The sequence below is a fragment of the Botryllus schlosseri genome, chromosome 14 (genome assembly GCF_051294905.1).
Source record: "Botryllus schlosseri isolate E-star chromosome 14, Bs_hap1, whole genome shotgun sequence".
In the NCBI taxonomy this organism is placed as follows: Eukaryota; Metazoa; Chordata; class Ascidiacea; order Stolidobranchia; family Styelidae; genus Botryllus; species Botryllus schlosseri.
This window is the reverse complement of record NC_137249.1, coordinates 22,459,273-22,486,496: the sequence shown is the minus strand read 5'-3', so window position 1 is coordinate 22,486,496 and position 27,224 is coordinate 22,459,273. Positions and strand designations below refer to the sequence as shown.

Genomic DNA, 27,224 nt, shown 5'->3' with positions numbered 1-27,224 from the left:
TGCGATTCGCAGGACTTTAATTATACAAATACTTCCGATGCCTGTACGCGAACCCCAGCGTTATAACGATTAGGTCTAATTAGCGCGTTCTGAAGCCGTAAATTTATTCAACATCATTGGGATAGCCATGATGTAAAGACGGTGATCGAGTGTGACAATAGCACTCGTCAAGGTTAGACAAACATAGCCTTAAACTACTCTCTACTTCACAAAATATAAAGTTATAAAAGTAAGCAAATTTCTATGAAAACCCGTTAAATAGAAGTAAAATTAGCCTAGAAACATAACTACTTACTGAAAAATCGTTACGTAGAAGTGGAGTTAGTCTACGAACATAACCACTTACTTACTTTGAAATCTCTACTTGTACTTGTATTCGAGCAGAATTGCGACCGATGCATTATTGACTTTAATACTATGTACTTTAAATTATCCACACCTATGAGTCGAAATGTTGTTAAGTTACTCATGTTTTCAACATAACCTAAACGCAAAGTGGATGAATTTCCATGTTGATCAAATACCACAAACTTTGCTTGCTTTCAGAATTAGTGACTAAGCTCATCACAGAATTTACCCAAAAAGTCGGTACTCCGAAAATTTTGTAAAGTAGAGCTTTTGGCGTTGGACTTAAGTTCCAATGAACAAGTGTTCACGTAGATTCGAGGTATGAATGAGTCTTTTAAAGTAAATAGAAACGAAAAAACTAATCGAAAAAATTTACGAAGTTTGGATGCGGCATATTTAGGTTTTTTAAAAATTATTCATACCCACGATTCGAAATATTGTTAACTAACTTATGTTTTCGACATAAGATAAGCGTGTAGTGTAAAAATTTCGATCTTGTGCAAATATCACAAACTTTGCTTGCTTTCAGTGCTGACAACTAAATGCAAGACAGACTTTACGGAAAAAACTTATACTTGAGCACTACGAAATGTACAAGTACTTTACGTTTACACGACGTTTTTTGTAAAATGAATACTAATTTTATTAAAAAATAAAAAAGAGCGAAAAAGTACATTTTATCCCGGAACGCGACATGAGAAATCGTTTCGATAATATCCAACATGCTGGTTCACTTCGAGGGTAATTTGTAAAACTCAAATATTGCATGGTAGGACTACGCAAATTTTCGATTTATTTTTGCTATTTTTGTATTTCGTTAGTTCTCCGCCTTCAAATATCATGTTATACAAATATTGCGTATACGGAACAAGTATAAATCTGACTATGTTGTTGCTATTTACAAAATTAGCTCCCTCAGTAACCAATTTCGCGTAGACTATGCAATTTTGTAAGGTATATAGAAAACTACTTTTAAACTGTTACACTTATACTGCGAGTAGCGTTACACTGAATATTAAGTTGCTATTCTGAAAATTTTGTCAAGTTAATAGTTTAAAAACTTATACTTCTGCACTACGAAATGTACAAGTACTTTACCTTTACACGACGTTTTTGTAAAATGAATACTAATTTTAATAAAAAAATAAAAAAGAGCGAAAAATTACATTTTATCCCGGAACGCAACAAGAAAATTCGTGTGAATTTGTAAACTGCTTATTCATGACATAATAATAATTCGACTTGTACACTTTTTCACATTTTATAACACTTTTAGTCGTACTTAACAGTTTCAGTTTTAAATAAAATTCGGAATATAAACTAATCGAAAAATTCGGTAACCAATTTCGCGTAGGCTATGCATACAAATGAGGAAAGTTACATCAACGCGTGTTAACTAGTTGTATCGAGTTATCGAATGATTTTTTTCTTACATCAAAACAACTAGAATGTGTAACTACATTAAAAATCGTTCCTAACCCTTTAGACACCAGCGATAAATCGTACAAGCAACAAGTTTCGAGAATCGAGTTTTTAAATAACGTGAAAGTATCACACCACAAACTGCGCTAGCCTTCAAAGTTGATAAGTAAACAAGTACTTGCACTCCATCAGAATACCAAAGTAGCAGAAGTATAGACCTAGAATGCTAACTTTCTTCGTAAATAGCTACTTCTAGCTTAATTTAATGGATTTATCTGAGATCATTGCTTTACTTAATCTCTCCAAAATGTGTATTATACAAGTACGTCACCATCGAATCCCTCTGGCTATAACTATCTGGTAGTATAATTGCGGCAAATACTCGAGTACTAATTTTGAAGTAGCTTAGGTATCTAAATGACCTCTAGGACATTGTGATTATGCACCATACCAAATTTCATCACACATTTCATGATGGAACAACTTTAAAACTAACGCAGTTCTTTAGCAACTTTTGCCTAAATCTGTTTTCGGTAGCGTGTACCTGTACATAGTCAGCTTTAATAACGGAATTACCATGCTAATATGTGACTCCTCACCTTGAAACTTGGTACGTAGTTGTAGGACATTGTGATTATGCAGCATACCAAATTCCCTCACGCATTTCATAATGGAACAACTTTAAAATTAACGCGGCTCTACATCGACATTTTTGCGTACATCTGTTTTGCGGGAGCGTATAGCACGTAGCCTACCTATACATAGTCTACTTTAATAACGGAATTATCATGCTTAACATTGAATCCCAACTCTAAACTTGATACGCAGTTGTAGGACATTATGGCAATGCCCATGCTAAATTTCATCACACATCTAATGATGGAAAACTTTTAAAACTAACGCAGTCGACTACCGACTTTTACGCATATCTGTTTTGCGTGAACATAGCATCCTATACATAGTCAATTTTATTAGCAGAATTACCATGCTAAACATTGAATTCCCACCTTACATAGTCAACTTTAATAACGGAACTACCATGCTTAACATTGAATCCCAACTCTAAACTTGATACGTAGTTGTAGGACATTATGGCAATGCACCATGCTAAATTTCATCACACATCTAATGATGGAACACCTTTAAAACTAACGCAGTCGAATACCGACTTTTACGCATATCTGTTTTGCGTGAACATAGCATATACCTATACATAGTCAATTTTAATAGCAGAATTACCGTGTTAAACATTGAATACCCATTCTTGAAAGTTGGTACGCGGTTATAGGACATTATAACAACGACCATACCAAATCCCATCACACATTTCATGATGGAACAACTTTAAAACTAACGCGGCTCTACTTCGACTTTTTGCGTACATCTGTTTTGCGGGAGCGTATAGCACGTACCCATACATAGCCAACTTTAATAACGGAATTACCATGCTTAACATTGAATCCCAACTCGAAACTTGATACGTAGTTGTAGGACATTATTGCAATGCACCATGCTAAATTTCATCTCACATCTAATGATGGAACATCTTTGAAACTATCGCAGTCGAATACCGACTTTTACGCATATCTGTTTTTCGTGAACATAGAATATACCCACACATAGTCAATTTTAATAACAGAATTAGCATGCTAAACATTAAATTCTCACCTTGAACGTTGGTACGCAGCTGTAGGACATAATAGCAATGCACCATACCAAATTTCGTCAGACATTTCATCATGTAACACCTTTAAAATTAACGCAGTTCTACACAGACTTTTGGCTAAATCTGTTTTTCCGTAGCGTAGCACGTACCTATACATATTCAACTTTAATAACGGAATTACCATGTTAATAATCGACTCTCCACCTTGAAACTCGGTACGCAGTTGTAAGACATTATGACAATGCACCATGTCAAATTTTGTTACGCATTTCATGATTGAACATCGATTCGTTGTGTTGATTAAAGCGTATATTGTAATACCACGAAGTGAGGCTTCGAAACTATATCGTCAGTTCTCCAGGAGCAAATATCGTGTTCTACAAGTGTTAAGTTGTTGTAATATGTAGCTAGTAATTGATGCACGTAAGCTCAGGATCGAACCAACTTGTGTTAACTTGCGTCATTATGTACCTAGTAATTGGTGCGAGTAAGCCCGCAACTGCTGCTGTTCAATGCCTTTACCGCGTTCTTACCAAGCACCTAGACAGCTCCAAGCAGATAATGTAAGTACGTATGTATGAATGATTGGTCTTATGGTGCTTGATGATAGAAGCTGGTCTTTATTCTATATTCCGAAATAATCAAGTTGGTGGTTTTACCAGCACCTCGCCACATAGAAACTTTAGTAGAATCACTTATAACTCTCACGTTCAATCAAGTAAATCTAATTTGATACTCGAGTACTGAAACTTAATTTTCCAGCAGTGTGATAAACGCCGTCAGATGGTACTCAGCATCGCGCAATTCCGCTCGAATACAAGTAAATGTACAGATTTCAAAGTAAGTAAGTAAGTAAGTAAGTATGTGAGTAACTGGTTATGTTTGTAGACTATATCTCCACTTCTATCGTTCAGAGATGTTGAGCAGAGAAGTACAAGTATTTCTTCAAAGTACTCAAGTGTTTTTTTTGCCTACATGTACCAACTACTCAAGTGTTTATGATATAGGCCTGTTTCAAATTCAAGACAGTTTCAGTATTAAACAAAAATGGACTTGAATACTAACTTTTACAATGTGAAATTTTATGTGCATGAACGAAGAAACGTCTTGTATAGACATAGTTTTACATAAAAATACTTGGTGTCGTTGATTTGCACTTATTTGCGGTATGTTAAATTAATTCATGAGCCTTCAAAATGCAGTAAGCAGGGCGATGGGTATTCGTTGAGTTGAATATACATAAAAAATATTCCCGCGCTCTCCTAAACCTACCTTTTCCTAACCCTAAAACCTGGAGCGCGGGTATATTTTTTATGTATATTCAACTCAACGAATACCCATCGCCCTGCTTACTGCATTTTGAAGGCTCATGAATTAATTAAACATACCGCAAATAAGTGCAAATCAACGACACCAAGTATTTTTATGTAAAACTATGTCTATACAAGACGTTTCTTCGTTCATGCACATGAAATTTCACATTGTAAAAGTTAGTATTCAAGTCCATTTTTGTTTAATACTGAAACTGTCTTGAATTTGAAACAGGCCTATATCATAAACACTTGAGTAGTTGGTACATGTAGGCAAAAAAACCACTTGAGTACTTTGAAGAAATACTTGTACTTCTCTGCTCAACATCTCTGAACGATAGAAGTGGAGATATAGTCTACAAACATAACCAGTTACTCACATACTTACTTACTTACTTACTTACTTTGAAATCTGTACATTTACTTGTATTCGAGCGGAATTGCGCGATGCTGAGTACCATCTGACGGCGTTTATCACACTGCTGGAAAATTAAGTTTCAGTACTCGAGTATCAAATTAGATTTACTTGATTGAACGTGAGAGTTATAAGTGATTCTACTAAAGTTTCTATGTGGCGAGGTGCTGGTAAAACCACCAACTTGATTATTTCGGAATATAGAATAAAGACCAGCTTCTATCATCAAGCACCATAAGACCAATCATTCATACATACGTACTTACATTATCTGCTTGGAGCTGTCTAGGTGCTTGGTAAGAACGCGGTAAAGGCATTGAACAGCAGCAGTTGCGGGCTTACTCGCACCAATTACTAGGTACATAATGACGCAAGTTAACACAAGTTGGTTCGATCCTGAGCTTACGTGCATCAATTACTAGCTACATATTACAACAACTTAACACTTGTAGAACACGATATTTGCTCCTGGAGAACTGACGATATAGTTTCGAAGCCTCACTTCGTGGTATTACAATATACGCTTTAATCAACACAACGAATCGATGTTCAATCATGAAATGCGTAACAAAATTTGACATGGTGCATTGTCATAATGTCTTACAACTGCGTACCGAGTTTCAAGGTGGAGAGTCGATTATTAACATGGTAATTCCGTTATTAAAGTTGAATATGTATAGGTACGTGCTACGCTACGGAAAAACAGATTTAGCCAAAAGTCTGTGTAGAACTGCGTTAATTTTAAAGGTGTTACATGATGAAATGTCTGACGAAATTTGGTATGGTGCATTGCTATTATGTCCTACAGCTGCGTACCAACGTTCAAGGTGAGAATTTAATGTTTAGCATGCTAATTCTGTTATTAAAATTGACTATGTGTGGGTATATTCTATGTTCACGAAAAACAGATATGCGTAAAAGTCGGTATTCGACTGCGATAGTTTCAAAGATGTTCCATCATTAGATGTGAGATGAAATTTAGCATGGTGCATTGCAATAATGTCCTACAACTACGTATCAAGTTTCGAGTTGGGATTCAATGTTAAGCATGGTAATTCCGTTATTAAAGTTGGCTATGTATGGGTACGTGCTATACGCTCCCGCAAAACAGATGTACGCAAAAAGTCGAAGTAGAGCCGCGTTAGTTTTAAAGTTGTTCCATCATGAAATGTGTGATGGGATTTGGTATGGTCGTTGTTATAATGTCCTATAACCGCGTACCAACTTTCAAGGATGGGTATTCAATGTTTAACACGGTAATTCTGCTATTAAAATTGACTATGTATAGGTATATGCTATGTTCACGCAAAACAGATATGCGTAAAAGTCGGTATTCGACTGCGTTAGTTTTAAAGGTGTTCCATCATTAGATGTGTGATGAAATTTAGCATGGTGCATTGCCATAATGTCCTACAACTACGTATCAAGTTTAGAGTTGGGATTCAATGTTAAGCATGGTAGTTCCGTTATTAAAGTTGACTATGTAAGGTGGGAATTCAATGTTTAGCATGGTAATTCTGCTAATAAAATTGACTATGTATAGGATGCTATGTTCACGCAAAACAGATATGCGTAAAAGTCGGTAGTCGACTGCGTTAGTTTTAAAAGTTTTCCATCATTAGATGTGTGATGAAATTTAGCATGGGCATTGCCATAATGTCCTACAACTGCGTATCAAGTTTAGAGTTGGGATTCAATGTTAAGCATGATAATTCCGTTATTAAAGTAGACTATGTATAGGTAGGCTACGTGCTATACGCTCCCGCAAAACAGATGTACGCAAAAATGTCGATGTAGAGCCGCGTTAATTTTAAAGTTGTTCCATTATGAAATGCGTGAGGGAATTTGGTATGCTGCATAATCACAATGTCCTACAACTACGTACCAAGTTTCAAGGTGAGGAGTCACATATTAGCATGGTAATTCCGTTATTAAAGCTGACTATGTACAGGTACACGCTACCGAAAACAGATTTAGGCAAAAGTTGCTAAAGAACTGCGTTAGTTTTAAAGTTGTTCCATCATGAAATGTGTGATGAAATTTGGTATGGTGCATAATCACAATGTCCTAGAGGTCATTTAGATACCTAAGCTACTTCAAAATTAGTACTCGAGTATTTGCCGCAATTATACTACCAGATAGTTATAGCCAGAGGGATTCGATGGTGACGTACTTGTATAATACACATTTTGGAGAGATTAAGTAAAGCAATGATCTCAGATAAATCCATTAAATTAAGCTAGAAGTAGCTATTTACGAAGAAAGTTAGCATTCTAGGTCTATACTTCTGCTACTTTGGTATTCTGATGGAGTGCAAGTACTTGTTTACTTATCAACTTTGAAGGCTAGCGCAGTTTGTGGTGTGATACTTTCACGTTATTTAAAAACTCGATTCTCGAAACTTGTTGCTTGTACGATTTATCGCTGGTGTCTAAAGGGTTAGGAACGATTTTTAATGTAGTTACACATTCTAGTTGTTTTGATGTAAGAAAAAAATCATTCGATAACTCGATACAACTAGTTAACACGCGTTGATGTAACTTTCCTCATTTGTATGCATAGCCTACGCGAAATTGGTTACCGAATTTTTCGATTAGTTTATATTCCGAATTTTATTTAAAACTGAAACTGTTAAGTACGACTAAAAGTGTTATAAAATGTGAAAAAGTGTACAAGTCGAATTATTATTATGTCATGAATAAGCAGTTTACAAATTCACACGAATTTTCTTGTTGCGTTCCGGGATAAAATGTAATTTTTCGCTCTTTTTTATTTTTTTATTAAAATTAGTATTCATTTTACAAAAACGTCGTGTAAAGGTAAAGTACTTGTACATTTCGTAGTGCAGAAGTATAAGTTTTTAAACTATTAACTTGACAAAATTTTCAGAATAGCAACTTAATATTCAGTGTAACGCTACTCGCAGTATAAGTGTAACAGTTTAAAAGTAGTTTTCTATATACCTTACAAAATTGCATAGTCTACGCGAAATTGGTTACTGAGGGAGCTAATTTTGTAAATAGCAACAACATAGTCAGATTTATACTTGTTCCGTATACGCAATATTTGTATAACATGATATTTGAAGGCGGAGAACTAACGAAATACAAAAATAGCAAAAATAAATCGAAAATTTGCGTAGTCCTACCATGCAATATTTGAGTTTTACAAATTACCCTCGAAGTGAACCAGCATGTTGGATATTATCGAAACGATTTCTCATGTCGCGTTCCGGGATAAAATGTACTTTTTCGCTCTTTTTTATTTTTTAATAAAATTAGTATTCATTTTACAAAAAACGTCGTGTAAACGTAAAGTACTTGTACATTTCGTAGTGCTCAAGTATAAGTTTTTTCCGTAAAGTCTGTCTTGCATTTAGTTGTCAGCACTGAAAGCAAGCAAAGTTTGTGATATTTGCACAAGATCGAAATTTTTACACTACACGCTTATCTTATGTCGAAAACATAAGTTAGTTAACAATATTTCGAATCGTGGGTATGAATAATTTTTAAAAAACCTAAATATGCCGCATCCAAACTTCGTAAATTTTTTCGATTAGTTTTTTCGTTTCTATTTACTTTAAAAGACTCATTCATACCTCGAATCTACGTGAACACTTGTTCATTGGAACTTAAGTCCAACGCCAAAAGCTCTACTTTACAAAATTTTCGGAGTACCGACTTTTTGGGTAAATTCTGTGATGAGCTTAGTCACTAATTCTGAAAGCAAGCAAAGTTTGTGGTATTTGATCAACATGGAAATTCATCCACTTTGCGTTTAGGTTATGTTGAAAACATGAGTAACTTAACAACATTTCGACTCATAGGTGTGGATAATTTAAAGTACATAGTATTAAAGTCAATAATGCATCGGTCGCAATTCTGCTCGAATACAAGTACAAGTAGAGATTTCAAAGTAAGTAAGTGGTTATGTTCGTAGACTAACTCCACTTCTACGTAACGATTTTTCAGTAAGTAGTTATGTTTCTAGGCTAATTTTACTTCTATTTAACGGGTTTTCATAGAAATTTGCTTACTTTTATAACTTTATATTTTGTGAAGTAGAGAGTAGTTTAAGGCTATGTTTGTCTAACCTTGACGAGTGCTATTGTCACACTCGATCACCGTCTTTACATCATGGCTATCCCAATGATGTTGAATAAATTTACGGCTTCAGAACGCGCTAATTAGACCTAATCGTTATAACGCTGGGGTTCGCGTACAGGCATCGGAAGTATTTGTATAATTAAAGTCCTGCGAATCGCACGCCTGCGGCTATAGTTCGTTCGATTATTTTCGCTTGGGATTCGCGTATATGCTACTAAGCTGTTACGACTTTAGAAAATTATACAAGACTATTAGGAACGCGCACATGCTAGTGATTTGTTTTCGTAGCTCCGAACTTGAGAATCGCTTGCCCGCGTCTAATGAAAATAAGTCGTAAAATGTGGAGGCTGCAGAGACCGTAACTTGTATACATAAAATCAAGTTTAAAAATATGGACGGATGAGCTATCTCTGACCAATAGAGTAATATAACTGCCTATAGTTTAGTGGGGTATTACTATAATGTATATCCAAACAATCGTTGCAGACTCTGAATGTTACCTAGGTCCTTATCACAAAAAATCATGCATCAGAAGCGTAGGGAATAATAGTATCAAGTAGCAGCGCTCAAAATCGCATTTTATATTAAAAGTTCTAAATACACATAATAGATTAGCGTTTGACTACGTTACAAGGGATTAATATTATCAAGTCGCATTCGAGTAATTAATTAATTTCGCTGTAAAACCAAGCATAGTTCAACGTTGATGAGTGTATTGCTCATATTATTCGCGAAAATATATAGCCTAGTCCTAAATACACATAAGAGAATATCTGTGGAAAATGTCAGCTAACGTATAATACACGAAAAGTCGGTCTAGTGCTATGGTAATTATATTATGAGAGAGTTTACATTCTAAATAGCCCGAGGGCCTGCAACAAAGTTCCTTAGCCTCACTACTGAAGGGTACCCAATAATCAAGATAATTGACCACATTAAATCGCTCCCAACGCGAAAAAAATTGAAAAAGTTGCATTCATTTCAAATAAAATACTCTATGATTTATGTTAATTCACGAAATAATTTTGGGCTCCCTTCGAACTCTGGCCCCCAATGGGGGGGGGGGGGGTGAAGCAGTTACGGCCCTGTCTACAACATAACAATTTTCATCATGCACTTCTTGCTTCAGTTAGGATATTTCGGTACGTTGAGCATAACACCATGTCAACCCATTGTTTCATTTGATCGTCTATGATTCACAATGATCAGGAAATGGGCCGTCTACAACGGTAGGCCTATAAAGTAGGCTACAAGCTGTAAAATATCAAGTGATAAGTTCCCCGATATTGCAAGCATCTACGATACAAACGAAATGTCGGTTGCTAAAGAATTTTGACTGTGTAAACAATTTTTACAGTTTTGTTGACCTAACGCTACAATTTTGACATAATTTTGACTTATTTTGACATGCAAAAATCACCGTAGTGAGAAGCATGAGAATCATAAATGTCTGTACACTCAGGTTGGCTAGTTTCACACGGTACAGTTCTCGTGTAGCATTTTCACTAAAATCAGATTAGAATTAAAGTGCGGGCATAGAAATATTTCACAAATCAAGTTATTGTCGTTTCGCTCTAGTTATTCAACGAGAATGAAGTCTGGCACATAGGGTGCTTGTGCGATAACACCCAATTAAAAGCAGAATTTTTAAATTTGTGTTGTCGTAAATATGATGGATTATCTCATGGCCTTGTCGCTGAGACAAAACTATCTACAGGAAGTCCAATTTTATTACTGAAAAAAAGTATTTGGCATTTTCCCCTTGTGAAAAATTTCGTTACATTGCCTGAACGCGAATAGAAAATGGATGAGATATCGTTTGCAAAGGATGTATTCATATTTTTTAAGTAACGATCACGTCCACAGTTATGGTAATAGTCGTTTGAAGCGGGTGTACGAGTTTTGGAACTTGACAGACAAACTCGAAAGTTTTCGACGATGCGCCGCGGCCCATATATTTCGAAGGGTAGTGCAAGACGATCGCCCCTTAACTAAGGCGAGTCGCGAGTCGCTGTACTTTGCTCAAACCTGAACTCTGCAGAGCTCCGGTATGTTGATACTCAGACCGAGCATAGCACACACACACACTGCAAGAGTACATTTCATGGCGATCTTGGCCCGCAAGAGCACGTATCGATGAAACTGACGATATAATTCCTACTGAGGTTCAATTGTCAATTTCCAAGCAAGCGAATATCGTCAGCCGAACAAGACCATGTATAACGTTGATGAGGCGAGTATGTCGAACGTAATTAGATCACTTGAGGTCATTCCTTTAATAAATTTCAAGCAAACGATAGCATGTCGGAGTTTGGTTATTTTGGTCCGCTAGTTGTCGCACTAGATCTCTGACAAAGGACTCCGTCTTGTTTGGCAGTGACGTTCACGTTCCTCATCCCGGACTTCCCTTTCTTCGATACTTGGATAACCAACTTGTCCTTGTGATTGTGACGTGGCAGTAGCGATGGATTGTCCGGCATCCAACGAACGTAACAAGGAGCTGTCGTCAGCATTGAGTTGCTCTGAAGCAAATTATATTGTGATCTTTGAATGTGAGGGTGAAGAATATTTATTGATCTTGATGCAGATGACAAACTAATTACACTCCACACTATTCGAAAACTTAGGCCTGCTCACGATACGAAACACGGTAGGCTTGCACCTGACCTGTTGGTACACAAGCTGCCAACTTCCGCGCTCTGCATTTTATGCCCAAGGTTTGGCCGATTTGCAATACTTGCTCCTATGATTTCCGAATTCCGATACCTAAGTGTTGGAGGTTTACCTAGGCTCCTCCTCGCCATCTCATCCGCGTCAGCGGTGTCCTACAAAAGCCTAGAGGTGGGCCGTGCTATAAGTCGGCAGTTACGGAAAATAAGAAGAATATCGGCCTGGTGTAAATGACCATAGTAGCCGACAAACAACATGAATACCCCAAAACAAACAAACAAACTTGCTCCTATCGTGTTCGATTGCTCCTACTTCTACTCAACGGTTGCTGTTTTCCCGGAAAAGCAACGTCTACAACTATACAAGCTGCAGGATCAGCATTTTTGATGTAAACGGAAGCTTTCTATCAGACAGGATCTGGTCCGGATTCGCATTTTGTCCGGACAACGCTCTCCGTTTACAATGCGTGAAAGTGACTTTGTGTTCGATTACTCTTCGATATTTTGTATCGACTTACACTTGTCTACTTCCGAAATCCATAATAGAAAACTTTATGCGTTGCATCATGAGTTAAAAGTAGAAAAGTTTCCACGGCCAGACGCAGTCAAATGAGTCGTGCTCGGCAATTTAGTGCAAGTAACGTCCTACATTCGCGCTACAGCACAAGTATAACTAACGGTTTACAATCAAGTACTAGGCTACTTTGTCTTAATAGCATGGAGTAACAGAGAACAAGCATTTTGACGCCTATATGTTTTGTAGCATTCTCTGCACTTTTGGTGAATCAATGCCCGAAAAACCGCGTCTCTGTTACTAGATATATCCTCGGAAGGCCACGGCAGTAAGTAGGCCCATGATACAAATACACAAAACCTTCAGCGAGTGTAAGTAGGTTAAAGTGAATGATTTTAGATAAAAAAAACACTTGAGTAGATCGGGCCGAGGTATAAGTGAAAAAATATCGAAGGCATGGGCAATAGATGCTCGTTGCAGTTTTTATTTTCGTTCCATATTTTAACGTGCTTTAACGAAGCATGATTAGATCCAGATCACAGAAAACCCCGATGCGGATTTATCTGTCGAAAAGACAAGAAAAATCACCTCTGGGTCAAAAGTCATTCCTGTCCAAAGCTGAAAATTGTATCCGGTCCGATTAAATCTGCTTTTAACGTCATCAACGAGTTCTTCATACGCGGCTTCATTCTCAACGACCGCTAATTTCGAATTTTTCTCAGAACAAATTCTCGAGGCTTCTTCGATTAGACATTCGGATTTCAGCCACCAAACACAACCCTCGAACGTGTTGTTCTGGCGACAAAGACCTGCGTTATGCGACACGATTATAGGCTCATAATCTTAACACGAATAAATAAAATGCAATTACCGGATCTGCGACTTTCCTTTTCGTCTTTCGAGCCTGTTGCCAGAATTAGATGTTAGAAATGGAGTTTTGCAGGCCTAACATATATTCAGAATCCAAAAGAGACACTTTACTCGCGTTATGGTTGGGATTTGCAGGGTAGAAATTTACAAGAACATATAACTATAAACAGGCCAATTGAAATAGATTATGCCGATGGCGGGAGAGTTGACCTATCGATATTTATTTTCAGTCGACGCAACTGTAAAATATATACGCCTAGATTGTGCATGGGACAGAGTATGGAATGATTGATGACCATGTCAATCGAGTAGTGATAAGCGGAGTTTTTTCTGAGGAAAAATCCGTCCAAATAAGAATATAATTATCCAAGAATCCGAAAACTCTCAACTCAAAACGAATATTGGACTTGTGATAACGGTAGTATGCTAACAGCTGATTTATCTATTATTATTCCCTTGACAAAGCATTTAGACTGTTTCGTACGTTGTTAGGTGTCGACTGAAAATATTTGGTTATTAAGTTGATAATTTGCTTCATTTGGTTTATATTCCAAACTCATTTCTGCTTACAACTATCCGAAAATATCAGGCAAAAGATAACAACTTTAAAAAAACGAAGAAAAATCTGAAATGACAGTCACGAAATTGTTCAAATTCCGGTCCGAATCCCCTTCGATTCCGTCCAATACAATAATAAACCGCATTCACTCATCTCTCCAGAAAATATATATCTAAAAAAAATTAAAGCAGACTGAGTTTAGCTAGTTGACGGTCAACAAATTAACGGATTTTGAGCAGTTCTATTTGTAGTTACAGTTGCCGCTTTTTGAAATGAGTAGATGGTTCTAGTTGCGAGTTTTGAAAAGTGAGTAGTTCTTAGCTCTAGCTGCGCATACTTGAAATCTACTTTGGTTTGTGCAGGTCTGAATTAAAGTAAAAAATGTAGGGTAACCTGCTGATTTAAATCGATTCAATTTAAACCAGAACTCTAATTAGAAAGTATTTATTCCCAACGGCTTCACACTCACCAATAATGACAGCCGTCAAAGTGAAAGCGGCCGTTGCGATGGCAAACCCAAACAGCAACCAGTTCCTCCAACCCATCGAGCTCGTTTTTATCAAATATTAACTAACCCTGGAAGGCTTACTTTTTTATTCACTCGGAAATCGTTACTTCTGCTTGCACAGATATTGACGATGGCACTTCTACTTCTACATCAAGAGACTCTTGGACGTACAGAACGTGGAGATACAATTGATAGATAGATACATTCATATTGAAATACGCAAGAATATTTTCAGCTGACACTCGTCAGAGGTAACAGAGGTAATCGTCGGCAACTAGTCGAAAATTGAAACGAACTTTGCAAATCAACAGTCATATCAATGTTATTTCTAGTATATAGTTACTGACGATATAACCGTTGACCAATGTAGGCATAATTATTCGGGTTCATTTCAATATGAATATAATACTTAATCGTATATAGAAGTTCTGCACCTCCAAGAAGCTCTCCTGGTTGTTTTTTTCCCGGAATGTCCAGCTGCAGGACGCACGAATGCTTCAGAATAATGATTGCATTTTCGAGGCAGTTTGCACGTAAATCGGATCGGGTCAAACAATCAATTTGTCACTAAGCCAGTTTCAAGACGTGCAAGTCATCATCATTACGTTTATCGATTCGAGAAACCACAAAAATTGCAACAGATTTCCAGAGGCAAAGAACTTCAACATCGCAACAAACAATATGTTATTCATTTGTATATTGAAGTTCTGAACCCCCAAGAAGATATTCATATTGCCAAATTTATTTCATTCGACGCTGGCAACTAACCCTCATGTGGCGAGATAGCGTAGTGGCACGGCACCAATGGGTTGTGGGTTCGATTCCGACCGAGGTCGACTCCGGAATTCCTACCTAAGTGTTGGAGGTTTATCTCTAGGTTCCTCCTCGCCATCTTATCCGCGTAAGCGGTGCCTTACAAAAAGCCTAGAAGTTGGCCGTGCTACAAGTCGGTAGTTACGGAACCAAAAATAAGGAATATCGGCCTGGTGTAAATGAGCATTGAGCAATGACCATTGTAGTCGACAAACACCATGAACACAGCAAAACAACAACAACTAACCCTCATCAGGAGCGAACACCAGTATAAATGCCCCGGCGAAATCGCAATCAACTCAATCAACAACTTGCGCGGGGATCGTGTTATAAAACGCACGGGCTCATCGTGTTTCAGCGCAGCATTCAAATAAGTGTTCGGCCTTGAAGCCGTACAAGAACAACATTTCGAGCATAACAATAACAGCACGGAGTCTGTTACATCATGAATGTCATGATGTTTATTTGTTTTATTCACAAAATTGGCGCTTATCGCCTGTAAGGTCATTTGCGTCCAGCAAGGTCATCAGTGTCTTTTGCGGACGACTTCCAGCATGCTCAATGCTCATGGCTTATTCATAGACGCGCAATCGTAGCGAGGTTATAGCGATCAGGAGCCCAGATAAAACTACGACACATAGAAGTTGGTCCTAACCATTATTCGAAGCTCTGCCATTGGAGACGTGAATTATGATGATGAATTTTGACATGATTCAGTTTTAATCTTATTTATTTCGAGCATAGCGCATATACCGTACCCGCATGTGAATAATGACTTACTCGCAAAGTGGGGAATCGCAAACACATTTTGGTGCAGTTATTGATGACTGAAGTGAATATACGTGTTGGTGGGATACCTATCATGAATGATGTCATCTAGTACTGTGGTTCTCTACCGAAGGTCCACGAAACATTTTCAGGGGGCCCGCGAAACCTCAGAATTTGCAAAATTCTGGTTAGTAACCCAATTAGTATTTTCTAAATTAAAGAAATCACGAGGCAGTTTCGCTTCATAACTGCTAAAACCCCGATTCTCAAATGAACAGAATGGTCGTCGGGGGTGAAATATTCTATTGTCCCGACCCATTTTTATTGCCAAATTGCCAATCGCCTACTCTACTGATACATACATGGCTGTTTAGAGATGTTTTGTTGGGCTTTTGAAAAATATTTGTTCGCAAAAATTCAGTTTCTGCTGTAACATACATAACCGCTATTCCAGACTAACTTGAATATGAGCAGTTAGATAGACATGACTGGCTGGACGTTATGTGTTCATTAAAAATCTGTTTCTCGATATTGGTGCCTTAAATGTTGCGATCATATCCAAAGGTGTCGTCAGAAGCGTTGCGCCTTATTCTTATGCATTCACCACCCCCTATCTTCGTGGAAATGACACATATCAAATCGACGGATCAGATTTTCCATAAAAGGCCGCGTATTTCTGGAAATGCAGGCAGAGAATTCGCCTTGAAATAATAATAGTCTACACAATTTCTATATAAATAGTATGATGTTATTTTAAAGAAAAGACATTTGGTTGATGTTTATCACGATCGTGCAGTAAATATATGCAAAAGACATATATGCCGGTTGCTAAGAACGCAAACTTGAGTTTGATCGTTCGGTTATTTTGTAAGAAATGCGACTTTGCTGCCAATCGGCGTCATCAAACGATATCCCTGCACGCGATCCAAACACCGGAAATGATGCAGCGTGTCTGAGAGCAGCTTGCTAATTCCGGTTTATAGTTTCAATCTTGTATCTATCGAGCACTAATAACATTTTGTAGAGCAACTGTCTTGCATTGCGCGCGTCATATCACCGTCTCGATTTAGTTGATTGGATTCCTCATGATTACAGTTCGCGTTTTCGATATCGGCATCGAGTTGTCAAATCTTTTCGATATCGAGATTTCCGTTACGCAATTGAAATAACATTGTGGTCTATGTAATGTCCATTTTGTGTTGCAAAAAGCTGATGACACAACTCAGGTAAATTGAAAACCGAGTTATTTACAACCAGCAACGCGTAAAGATGTGCTTCCTGCGATTGATCATAGTAACATAGGAGGAAGAAGGAAATCTTTACACGCTGGTAATCTTCCATTAGTGCTGTTTTGTCATTCGGCTGTTTTACAGCTGATTTTGTGCGTGCTGTACCGTAAACTTGCGCTGTTTACTGCTGTTCGCGACTTTGTGTACTTGTCATTATTACGTCACAACGACAAAATTCATTTTGTATTTCGAAGTTGGTTAACCTCATTTACTGGCGTTCACTGCTGAAGAGAGCCAGTCGAAAAGCTTCCAGTGGAATAAATTTAACAATATGAACGTATTGTTTGCTGCAATATTGAAGTTCTGTACTTCGAAAAGCCTATTCAAATTAGAATTGGAATTACAGCTACATAATTTCGCTCTAAACTAGATCAAGAATTATAGCTACCGAATTCAGTCCAATCTCAGTTCATTAGTGGTAAGCATCTGAATGATAAATGTCTATGTACACTTAGATTGGATTGTTTGACACGGTATAATTCTCGTGTAGCATTTTTAGGAAAATCAAATTAAAATTAAAGTGGGTATAGAAACATTTCACAAATTAGGTTACCGGCGTTTCGCTTTAATTATGCAATGAGAATGAAGTCTGGGATAGTGGGTGATAGTGTGATAAAACACAGCTGGAAGCAGAATTTTTTAATTTGTTTTGTTTGAAAATGATGGCATTTATCAATTTTGTTTACTGAAAAAAGTATTAGGCATTTTCTCGCTGAGTCGAATTTCGTTACATTGACCACGAACCGAAAATGTTTGAGATATCTTTTGCAAAGGATCTACTCTCATTTTCTAGGAAAGCTAACGGCCAGAGTTACGGTTATAGTCGCTTGAATCTGGTCTGACATGCTGTGAATTCCAGAATTTGATAGCAAACTCGACGCGCGCCAGAACATCTTTCCAATTGTAGTGCATGACGATCGCTCCTTAACTAAGGCTAGTCGCTGAGTCGCCGCACTTTGCTCAAACCGGAACTCTGCAAAACTCCGGTATGTTGATATTCTTTCGGAGCATAGCACATACAACAAGGGTAATCTTTATGGCCACCGATATCGATGAAACTGACGATAATGTGTCCATAACAAATGAACAGCTGCGGGCAGAAAGTGAAAACGACGGGCAGCGATCAGTGTTGGGATCAAGTCACTACCTTCGAGTCACCAGTCATCTCGAGTCATTGCAAATTTTGACCCGAGTCAAGTCAAATCAGTCGATTTTCAAAGGTGACTCGAGTCAAGTCAAGTCGCTCGTTTTTTGGAAATGACTCGAGTCAAGTCGAATCAAGTCAAATCAAGTCACGAGTCAAGTCACAATTCAAGTCAAATTGAATTTTCGAAGTATGAGTGATGATTCAAAGTCATTACATTTTGCTAGCTATGTGAAAGACAGATTAATTAATCATTTATCTTAATTAATTACCGAATATCTAGTTAAATATAAATGCAAAACGACGGTGTATCCCTCACGCACACGTAGAACTGGTACATGAGTAGCTGTACAGCTGCCTACTACAGTCAGTTCTTATCAGCCAAAATATAGGACTTAATAAGAAGTCTCGAGAAGTTACAACAAATGGATATTGCACAATAGCCTACACTACCCATCTACACATCCGTGAGAATATAAACAGACGCAATATATTCGTTCGATTGAAATCATACAAGAGGATTGGTAAATGTGAGCACTGGGCAACGTAAGCATTGAGCCGTCTAAGAAACAGAGACACATTGCTATTTACATTAATTTTCTACTCTGCAGTAAATTTATTTGTGATCTAACCATAGAGGAACCTTGCAACTTGCAATTACTGAATGACTGGTTGCTCTCACAAGTGACACCGGCGTATCTCGAACAATCCGAACATACAAAAATGCAGGGATTCAGTCGACACCGCTTACTTAATGACTTGAAATTGACTCGTAAATTTTGCTCCGAGTCACGAGTCAGTGCACGTTTTTGAAGCTCCGAGTCAAGTCAAGTCATTTTTCCAAAGTGACTCGAGTCAAGTCAAGTAATACGAAAAATTCGACTCGAGTCTGACTCGAGTCATCCCAACACTGGCAGCGATAGTGAAGTATACATCGCGTGTGGAATTACTATACTTAGGTGCAAATGTCGATTTCCAAGCAAGCAAATATCGTCGGCCTAACAAAGCGCGACCCTAAGTAAAACGTTGATTTATAACGTTGATGAGGCGAGTAAGTCGAGCTTTCTTGGAAAACTCTATGAAAACAGATCCTTGATCACATGACGTCATCCTTTGATAAATTTCACGCAAACGACATGACGTCGAAGTTCGGTTATTTGTGTCCGCCAGACGTCGCACGAGATCTCTGGCAAAGGATTCCGTCTTGTTCTGCCGTGACGGTTACGATATTATCGCTAGTGTTGCTTCGGCAAAAGCTCGAAAAGCCCGATTTTTAGGCTGCTATTGATCTTTATTTGCCTAATACATTTGTTCTCCATTTTTGTCTTTTATTTTTGGCTTTAACGCTGAGACAGCGAGACTTCCTTCTCAAGCAATATAGAACTTCTGAGACGCGGCACACTAGGCCTAATTGTAATTATTTTTATTAAAAAGATTGTATCGAGGTGAATCGATTCCAAAATTTGCTGCAACCTATTCAGAGTGGCATTTCCAATGAATGCCAGGGGTGACAGCATATGCTCCTACGTCACTGGATGTAAAAAATAACAGGCCATTCATAGATGAGGATCTTGGATAATCTTGTCCTTGATAGACATGACAAACTGATTAAACTCCACACTACTCGATCGATAACCTTGGTCCTGCTTGAGATATTTACGAAACGTGGTATGCTTGCACTCTCACCTGACTTTTTTTACGCAAATGAACTTTCGCGCTTTGCAATGCATGTTCAAGGTTCGGCCGATTTGCGATACTTGCTCACATCGTGCGAGATTACTCCAACTTATACTCAACGGTTCGCGGTTTTACCTGCAAAGCAACCTCTACAGCTATAAAAGTTGCAGGATCAGCATTTGGGATGTCACCGGAAGCTTTCTAACCGACAGGATCGGCTCCGGATTCGCATTTTTTGTCCACCTGCCGGGTCCGGACAACGTTTTCAGTTCATAATAAATGAAACTGACTTTGTATTCGTTTACTCTTCGAAATTTTGTATCGACTTAGCCTCGTCTGCTTTCTGAATCCGTAACAGAAAACTCCATGCGTGACATCATGCGGTTAAAGTAGATAAGTAAGTGTGCAGGGTGCACCACCAGTGGCGGTCAAATGAGTCGTGCTGGTCACTTTAGTACAAGCAGCGTCCTGAATTTCCACTCAAGCACAAGTACAACTAACGATTTACTACTAAGTATATAGGCTACTTTGCCTTAACAATAGGGATGGTGTGAACGTGAGGTTAAAGTGAAAGTCAAAAACAATGTCTAAAAGTCTTAACTCGCCTGAGCGAGTAATATAGGAGTGCTGGAAAGCAAATGTTACGATATCGTGATATCAAAATGTATTGCGAAGAATACAGCCACAAGCTTCGTTAATAAACCACATTCATAGACATGTAAACAGGAAAAATTGAAATAGATTATGCGGATCGCGGGAGAGTTAACCTTTTTGTATTTATTTCCAGTTAACGCATCAGGAAAAGGATGGAAAAACCCGGTGAATACGAGTAGATTGTGGTAATGTGGTAACATACCCTTCTTTGATCTGGACGAATGTAGCGACTGCGCTCGTCCAGTTTTCCATAGTCAGCCGGATATTTGGACGAAAGTCGTTTATCGACCTGTAACCGGAAATTTACTGATTGAATCCATACAGGTCTATTTCGAAAATACTTGCGATGGCTTTAGTCCAAGATGCAAGACAGTAGTACACGATAGTCGTTCAGAAGACAATCACTCTTTTTTTCATTTGAGTCGAGTTATAATCAGCGTTGCTAATCACTGACTGCGGTGGAATCAGTACCCTACGACAAGTCGATGTCGAACGACTCCAACTCCAGAAAACACGTTTCTCTGATTGGCTTGATTGCGAACTGCAATCGACAAAGAACCGACAGCAAACGTCTCATTTTGCGTTCAAGAGGTTAGCGTGAGGTCGAGTTGCTTTCTGAACTCTGAAGATGTTGACTATTATGATTTGGTCACTTTGTTTATCGCTTTTGGGAGGTGCGTGTCTTGAAGTGATGTTATGGTGGTAATTTCCAAACTACGTGCCGCTGCAGATTCTCAGGTGTTCTCAAGAATGTTCCACTATTTTAAGCCTTTTTTTCCGTCGAATTGATCAAAAATCGGAAGTGTAAAAACTGCCGATCCATGGTGATAATAGTGTTCTGTGATGTTCTTGCAGTAATCGCTACCCGAGAGTCATAACTACTAAACAGTCATCGCTACCCGGAAGTCATCACTACTAACAGTGGTGTAGCCAGGGGTAGTTTTTTGGGTCGAAATCCGTCCGCTTCAAACTCGAAACCGCGCCCTGTGACACACCTATTTTATCTCGAATATTTCGTAGGTTATTTGTAATTCAGGAATTCATGTTATTAATCGTTGTTGTGTTTTAATTATTTAGTCGCAGATTTGTAACGATCGTCGACAAGTTGCGTATTTTGAAAATGCAGTAGTTTTTATAAGTCTGGTACACAGCGATCGAAATGAAATTGACATTTGTATACTCGAGGCCATATGAACATGGCGTTGTGACTGAAATTGATAGGTCTACTTGCAAAAAAGAGATTATCTTGAGTCGACGCCAATTGTCAACAATTGAACCTCGTTTCTGTGGCATACGTTCGTATAAGCAAGCACGATCACCACGATTATATATGAAAATATGTTTTCTTAATCATCTTCCCTTGTGAGCCACGAGCGTTTCAGATTTTCCAAGTGTGCCACAAGCTATAATAACACTGATCTGAACTGTTGGGAAGTAGGCTACGCGTCTTGAAGTGCTTCTATAAACGGTTGAACATTCAACATCTTTCTTCGCGTTCCAGGCGTTTCGGGGCGAGACTGCAATCAGATCAACAACCGTCGCGAGCAAGACGTCATAGAGGGTCCATACGCGAGCGAGCGAGAGGAAAATTGCTGGGAATTCCGAATCGTCGACCCAGAACTTTTCCACGGAATCATTTTCTACATCGAGTCTGTGAATCTCGGACAGCCAGGAGTAGAGTTTTTCTTTACCGGTAGTATGCTGTGAGCTTTACTCGGTAGAACACGCTTCAAGTTCGACCACTTTAGATTCCACGGAGCTTGTGTACAAGAACGTGACTTCAGAGCCGTCATGCATGATTTGGAGTTTCAACGAAACCTGCGCGATATCGCCGTCTGATCTCTACCGTCGCTGCAAGGGAGTGGTCAGGTAAGTGATGAGCTGATATATCCTTCTGGGAATCCGAATTTGTTCTACACGTGGGGTACGATGAACAGTCCGTCCGAATCCAAAAAATTGGTATCAAATAACGTTGTCGAACAGTTCTGATTGTACAGCTAAGCCGAGATACAGCTCTCATGAAGACCATGGTTGGGTTTAGCTTAATTAAATTCGCTTGAACAAAATCCTTCTAGTGTGCTACCAGTCATATCACAAGTTCCACTGGTAATGTTCAGTTATTACGTCTGGTTACAACTATTCGAAAATACCCAAAACGAAATCTGGAACTAGAATTCGTATCTGATCGGACTGACTGCCCTGAAACTAAGGCTATACTAATCCGAATGATGCTCAGGTACGCGAGTCGTCGTGGTCCGCTGGTTCTCGTTCTTCGCTCGCCGCTCGAGTTCGCAGATTTGTGGAAGGATAGGACGCTGGAGCTGTCCATCGAATATCAATTTCTTGCGTTTCGGCACCAACTCTTGTCGGAATGCAGTCAAGGTGAATGAGATGTACAGATCATGCCTTTTTCGGATTAGTATGAATTCTGCTCGAAAAACGGAAACCGGATCCTGTTTTCGTCTTTGATGTTAGAATTCGGATTCAAATCAATCTTCCTGTGAAGACGGTCGGCCCTGTTCCGGACAATCGCTTGACGAAATTGGCCATTGCTATGTTCATTGTGTTGTGGCGGTGCCATTGTTGGAACAATGTCGATTTTAGGACTCTGAGGGCTGTTTTCGGGTGGTTCCATTTCCCTGACAATGTATTAATTTGTATTTTTGCAATCAGTGCGTTAGTAGCTCTCGATTAAGACCGGTTTCATTAAATTTCAGCCCTTTGGTCGCAAGCTATAACACCACCAATTGTGCTGCTTTTATATTGCTCAGTGATAAGTGTAACTGATTGCCGGAGCGTAACTACGGGAGTTGCGTATATACCCGTAGGTTAGTAATCTATAAACAAACGGTGTATGTCAAGCAGTTCCAAGTAACGATCCACTCTGGCAAAACATGTCAATCCGAATCCAATCCCGTCCCAGAAAAACCTGCTGGATCCTTTTCCAGTTAGGATCCAAAACTCTGATGTCGTACATCTCTAATATGTTTGATTTCAATTCTGTTTTTGTTGCTTGATGACACCATATCGCAGAAAACGTAGTCTCCAGCGTCGTCGATTGTGAGGAAGGAATTGAACCGACTGAGAGTCCAGTTTGCGTTACGGTCGAGGCGTCGTGCAGTGAAAGTATAGCTAGCGTTGCCCTTGTCGCCCTACTGATGATTCTCAACACCGCCGTCTTCCTTTTCTTCCAGTGAGATTGTTTCTTGTGTCGATGCGTGTTATTACTGTTTCAGGATGCAAATCGGGGACGTAAGGACTCGAGTCCGACTCCCTCACGTTTTTCGTTGCCTCGACTTTCCAAGTCACTATATTCAACATAGATAAAGAATGGACTCGACTTAGGCACTCTGTGTGACTAGACAATATTCATGCACCCTTTAGTCATTGCGGTATAAATCGAGGATTGGCTCGCGTCAGAACTGTAAAAGAAGGGCTGACTTGTACCTTGGAAACTTCTCACTTATTTACAGCCCTGCTACCTAACCACACATTTTCAGACTCTTTATGTACGGGCTACATCTAGTAGTGGCCAGTAACGAAGTAGCCTACTTGTACTCTTTCAGCGTGCTGCAGTTTGTTTTGTATGCTTGCGCTACTTGTGATCTTTTGTTTTATAGACTACTTCCACTTCTACATCTAGGAGTTTATTGTGGACAGAATTGTTTCCTTTTGAACCCTAACATTTTTGGAACGGAAAAATATGGTTTTCGGAAAGTGTGTAATTGTCATAGAGTCGCGTGAAATAGTCCCTGTATCGTGCCGATTCCAAGATTGCACTTATTTGCAGAGTCATGAATCATTTTGCTTCCGTCCTGAAGAATGATCTTGAGAGTTGGAGAGTAGCCATCACTGAATAAATCACAATAGTATGCAACGCTTTGGTCGTATATCTACTCCCTGAAATTGAAAACTTGAAAGTTTTAGGACCTTTCTATTTGCTAATGCAACTGCAGTTATTTCAAAGTCGGTTGGCTTAATATTTTGGGATGATTTGTCGTCATTGATCATGACCATACAGCCTCGTTTCAGGCGCAAATTCGTGGCGAACTGTGTGAGGAGACCGCCCGCGCCTTCCTTTCGAAGAAATCGCTCAAACGACGATGAATTGATTGCGATGACGGACGAGGGAACAGAAATACCGCCGGAGGTCGTTGAGCAGTCCACTTTGTAATTCCTGATTTATCTGACAACCGGTTGTGTTTGTACTTTGACGAAATAAAAGATCGATCAATCTAATCTGTATAGAAATTCGCTCGACTTGTACGAGTTTGTGGGTATAGTCAGTGGTCAGTGATCCACATTATTATTCTACAAAAGTTCTTGCTGCCACGACCTTACGTACCCGTGTGTTCTTGTGATACTGTCACTCTATTCTGCGGTTAATCAGCATATATTGTAACTGTATTGTATCATCTTGCCCGTATCTTTTCGTCTATTCGAGATGGTTTTACCCGTCTCCCGCCGGCGTGGGTATTTTTACCCATTGCCGTTAGAGGGAAGCGTACTGTATTAGAACCACTATATATCCCGTTCTAATCGTGCTAGGTCGCTGCTGTTCATTTCTGCGGATAGATATTGTTTGTGCAAGTTCATTGATACCATATTATTTGATATATATTATATCTAAGACGTCTAAATCGGATATCAAATACCGTAGATAAATATGTTGCAGAATACATTGTCTCGGCAACACGCGCGTCATTGACCACTCTCAGATAACGTACTGTATGTTTTGTTCTAGCCGTCTTAAAGCATATTTGTTTCTTTCTGTGAAAAGCTAGTGTCCATACAAGTTCACACATATCTTCGTATCTGATATTAGTTACATATAAGGTGTTATAAATCTATGTGATAGGCCGCGTGACAAAGATATCCGCCGACCGCATCATTTCGCGGAAACGCGCGTTCACGATACCCATCATATACCGTGTCGTATATTTGGTTTTATTCGTCATAGCCAGTTGTTGCAGTTTGTTTCTATAAATAGTGCTTGTCAGCTTCTGATTTTCTTGCTAAAACAACTATACTAGTTATGTCTGCATCGCTCAAGGTTGCATTTGAAAACCGGGAAGAGAATTCTCGCAGCCTCGTACCAGCTTCAAGCAGATGGATGAATACTGGTCACAAAACGGGATATATATCGCATTCTAATAGTGATATACCTTCATAGATTGTGTCTGTGAATAGTGGCTGCCTATACGATTCTAAATAATGGCTAATAGTCAAGTGTAATTCGGAATAAATACAATATTACTCAGCGCATATACCTACGCAAAAGTGTTCATCTGGATATTCAAAGAGCTGTCGTATAACGATATATATCTTTCGTTGTAGTAATGAAAGGCATTTATGGATTGTCTCTTTCAATAGAACTAGCCAATCTCCACCTTCAAGGCCAAAATAAACAACATTAGTTATGCCTATGTCACCCCAAGGCCGCTTCTAAAAATCGTGAAAAGAATTCCTGCAGACCACCACACTAGTGTCAAACGCAGGGACGAATATCTGTAACATAGTGTGTTATATCCTGAATTTTATCGGTAGTAGACATTTTTAGATTGTTTCTGTGGAGAGTACATGCCCATAAGATTATATCTACATCAGACTAACAGCTAATAGTGATGTATATATCGCAACAAGACCAATTCTACACGCTGTGTATTCCCCGCAAACGCGTGTATCATGTCTGTATGAAGTGCTACCAACTAACGTCAAAACCTTACGTAGTAGTAAGATATGCGGTTGTGGTTTGTCCTTATGGTTAGGTCTTGACAATCTCCGTTTATCAATACTAAAGTGACCCATTTACGTGCTCTATAAGCTTTGTAAATGCCCTCGAAGGCTACGCTACCTAATAAATACACGCGCGTCACTCGCTCACTCGCCGATGACTCACTCACTCTGCGGCCTGGCGCGTGTTTATTGTGCAAACCGTCAGTATTGTATCTATTGGATAATGGCGATATTAGGGCGTATTAGATCGACTGAGCCATCTCCATGATCATGATTTCCTCGCCGATATGATTCACAAGAAGCCTATGTCACCAGATATCCATGTTGAGATTTATAAAGAGTACAGTAAATGTAATACGATTCTCATCAACGAATTCTCGGCTTGCTCTTGATATAAATGGCCAGACACAGTGCTCGAAATGTTTTGAGTGGCGCAATCGGATGCGTGTTGAAGTTCTGAATCGAACGACACCTTGTTTGACGAGTTCCAATCCCATTAAGGTACAGTTTTTCGACTTTGAAAATTGAAGTAAAATTTTTCGAAAATTGCAGCCGGCGCCAATCGGTAAGAAAGGCCGGGTAAAATGATTCGATCAAGTCAAGCAGTGAGACGATATTTTCGAGTTACGAAATCGTAACCTACATGGCACTAGGGCCCTGCATAATGATTCGAGTGCTCGAATCTGAATCGAGCAATAATTTGAATGATTCGAGTCGAGTAGTAAAATCCGATTTTTTTCGAGTACTGAAATTATG

At 38.8% G+C, this 27,224-nt stretch overlaps 2 protein-coding genes across 2 annotated transcripts in view; one reads left to right on the top strand and one right to left on the bottom strand.

Moving 5' to 3' along the window:
* The window catches only part of LOC145456519 (protein arginine N-methyltransferase 1-like), a 340,886-nt gene that overhangs the window by 66,382 nt on the left and 247,280 nt on the right, over positions 1-27,224 (bottom strand). The gene's annotated exons all lie outside the window — the stretch shown is intronic.
* Positions 21,090-24,971, top strand: LOC145456325 (uncharacterized). The gene is made up of 6 exons (XM_080334402.1): positions 21,090-21,406; positions 22,234-22,425; positions 22,481-22,601; positions 22,969-23,114; positions 23,766-23,925; positions 24,765-24,971. Exons 1-6 carry the CDS (start codon positions 21,361-21,363, stop codon positions 24,904-24,906), a joined length of 807 nt encoding a protein of 268 aa, XP_080190528.1. The 5' UTR covers positions 21,090-21,360; the 3' UTR covers positions 24,907-24,971.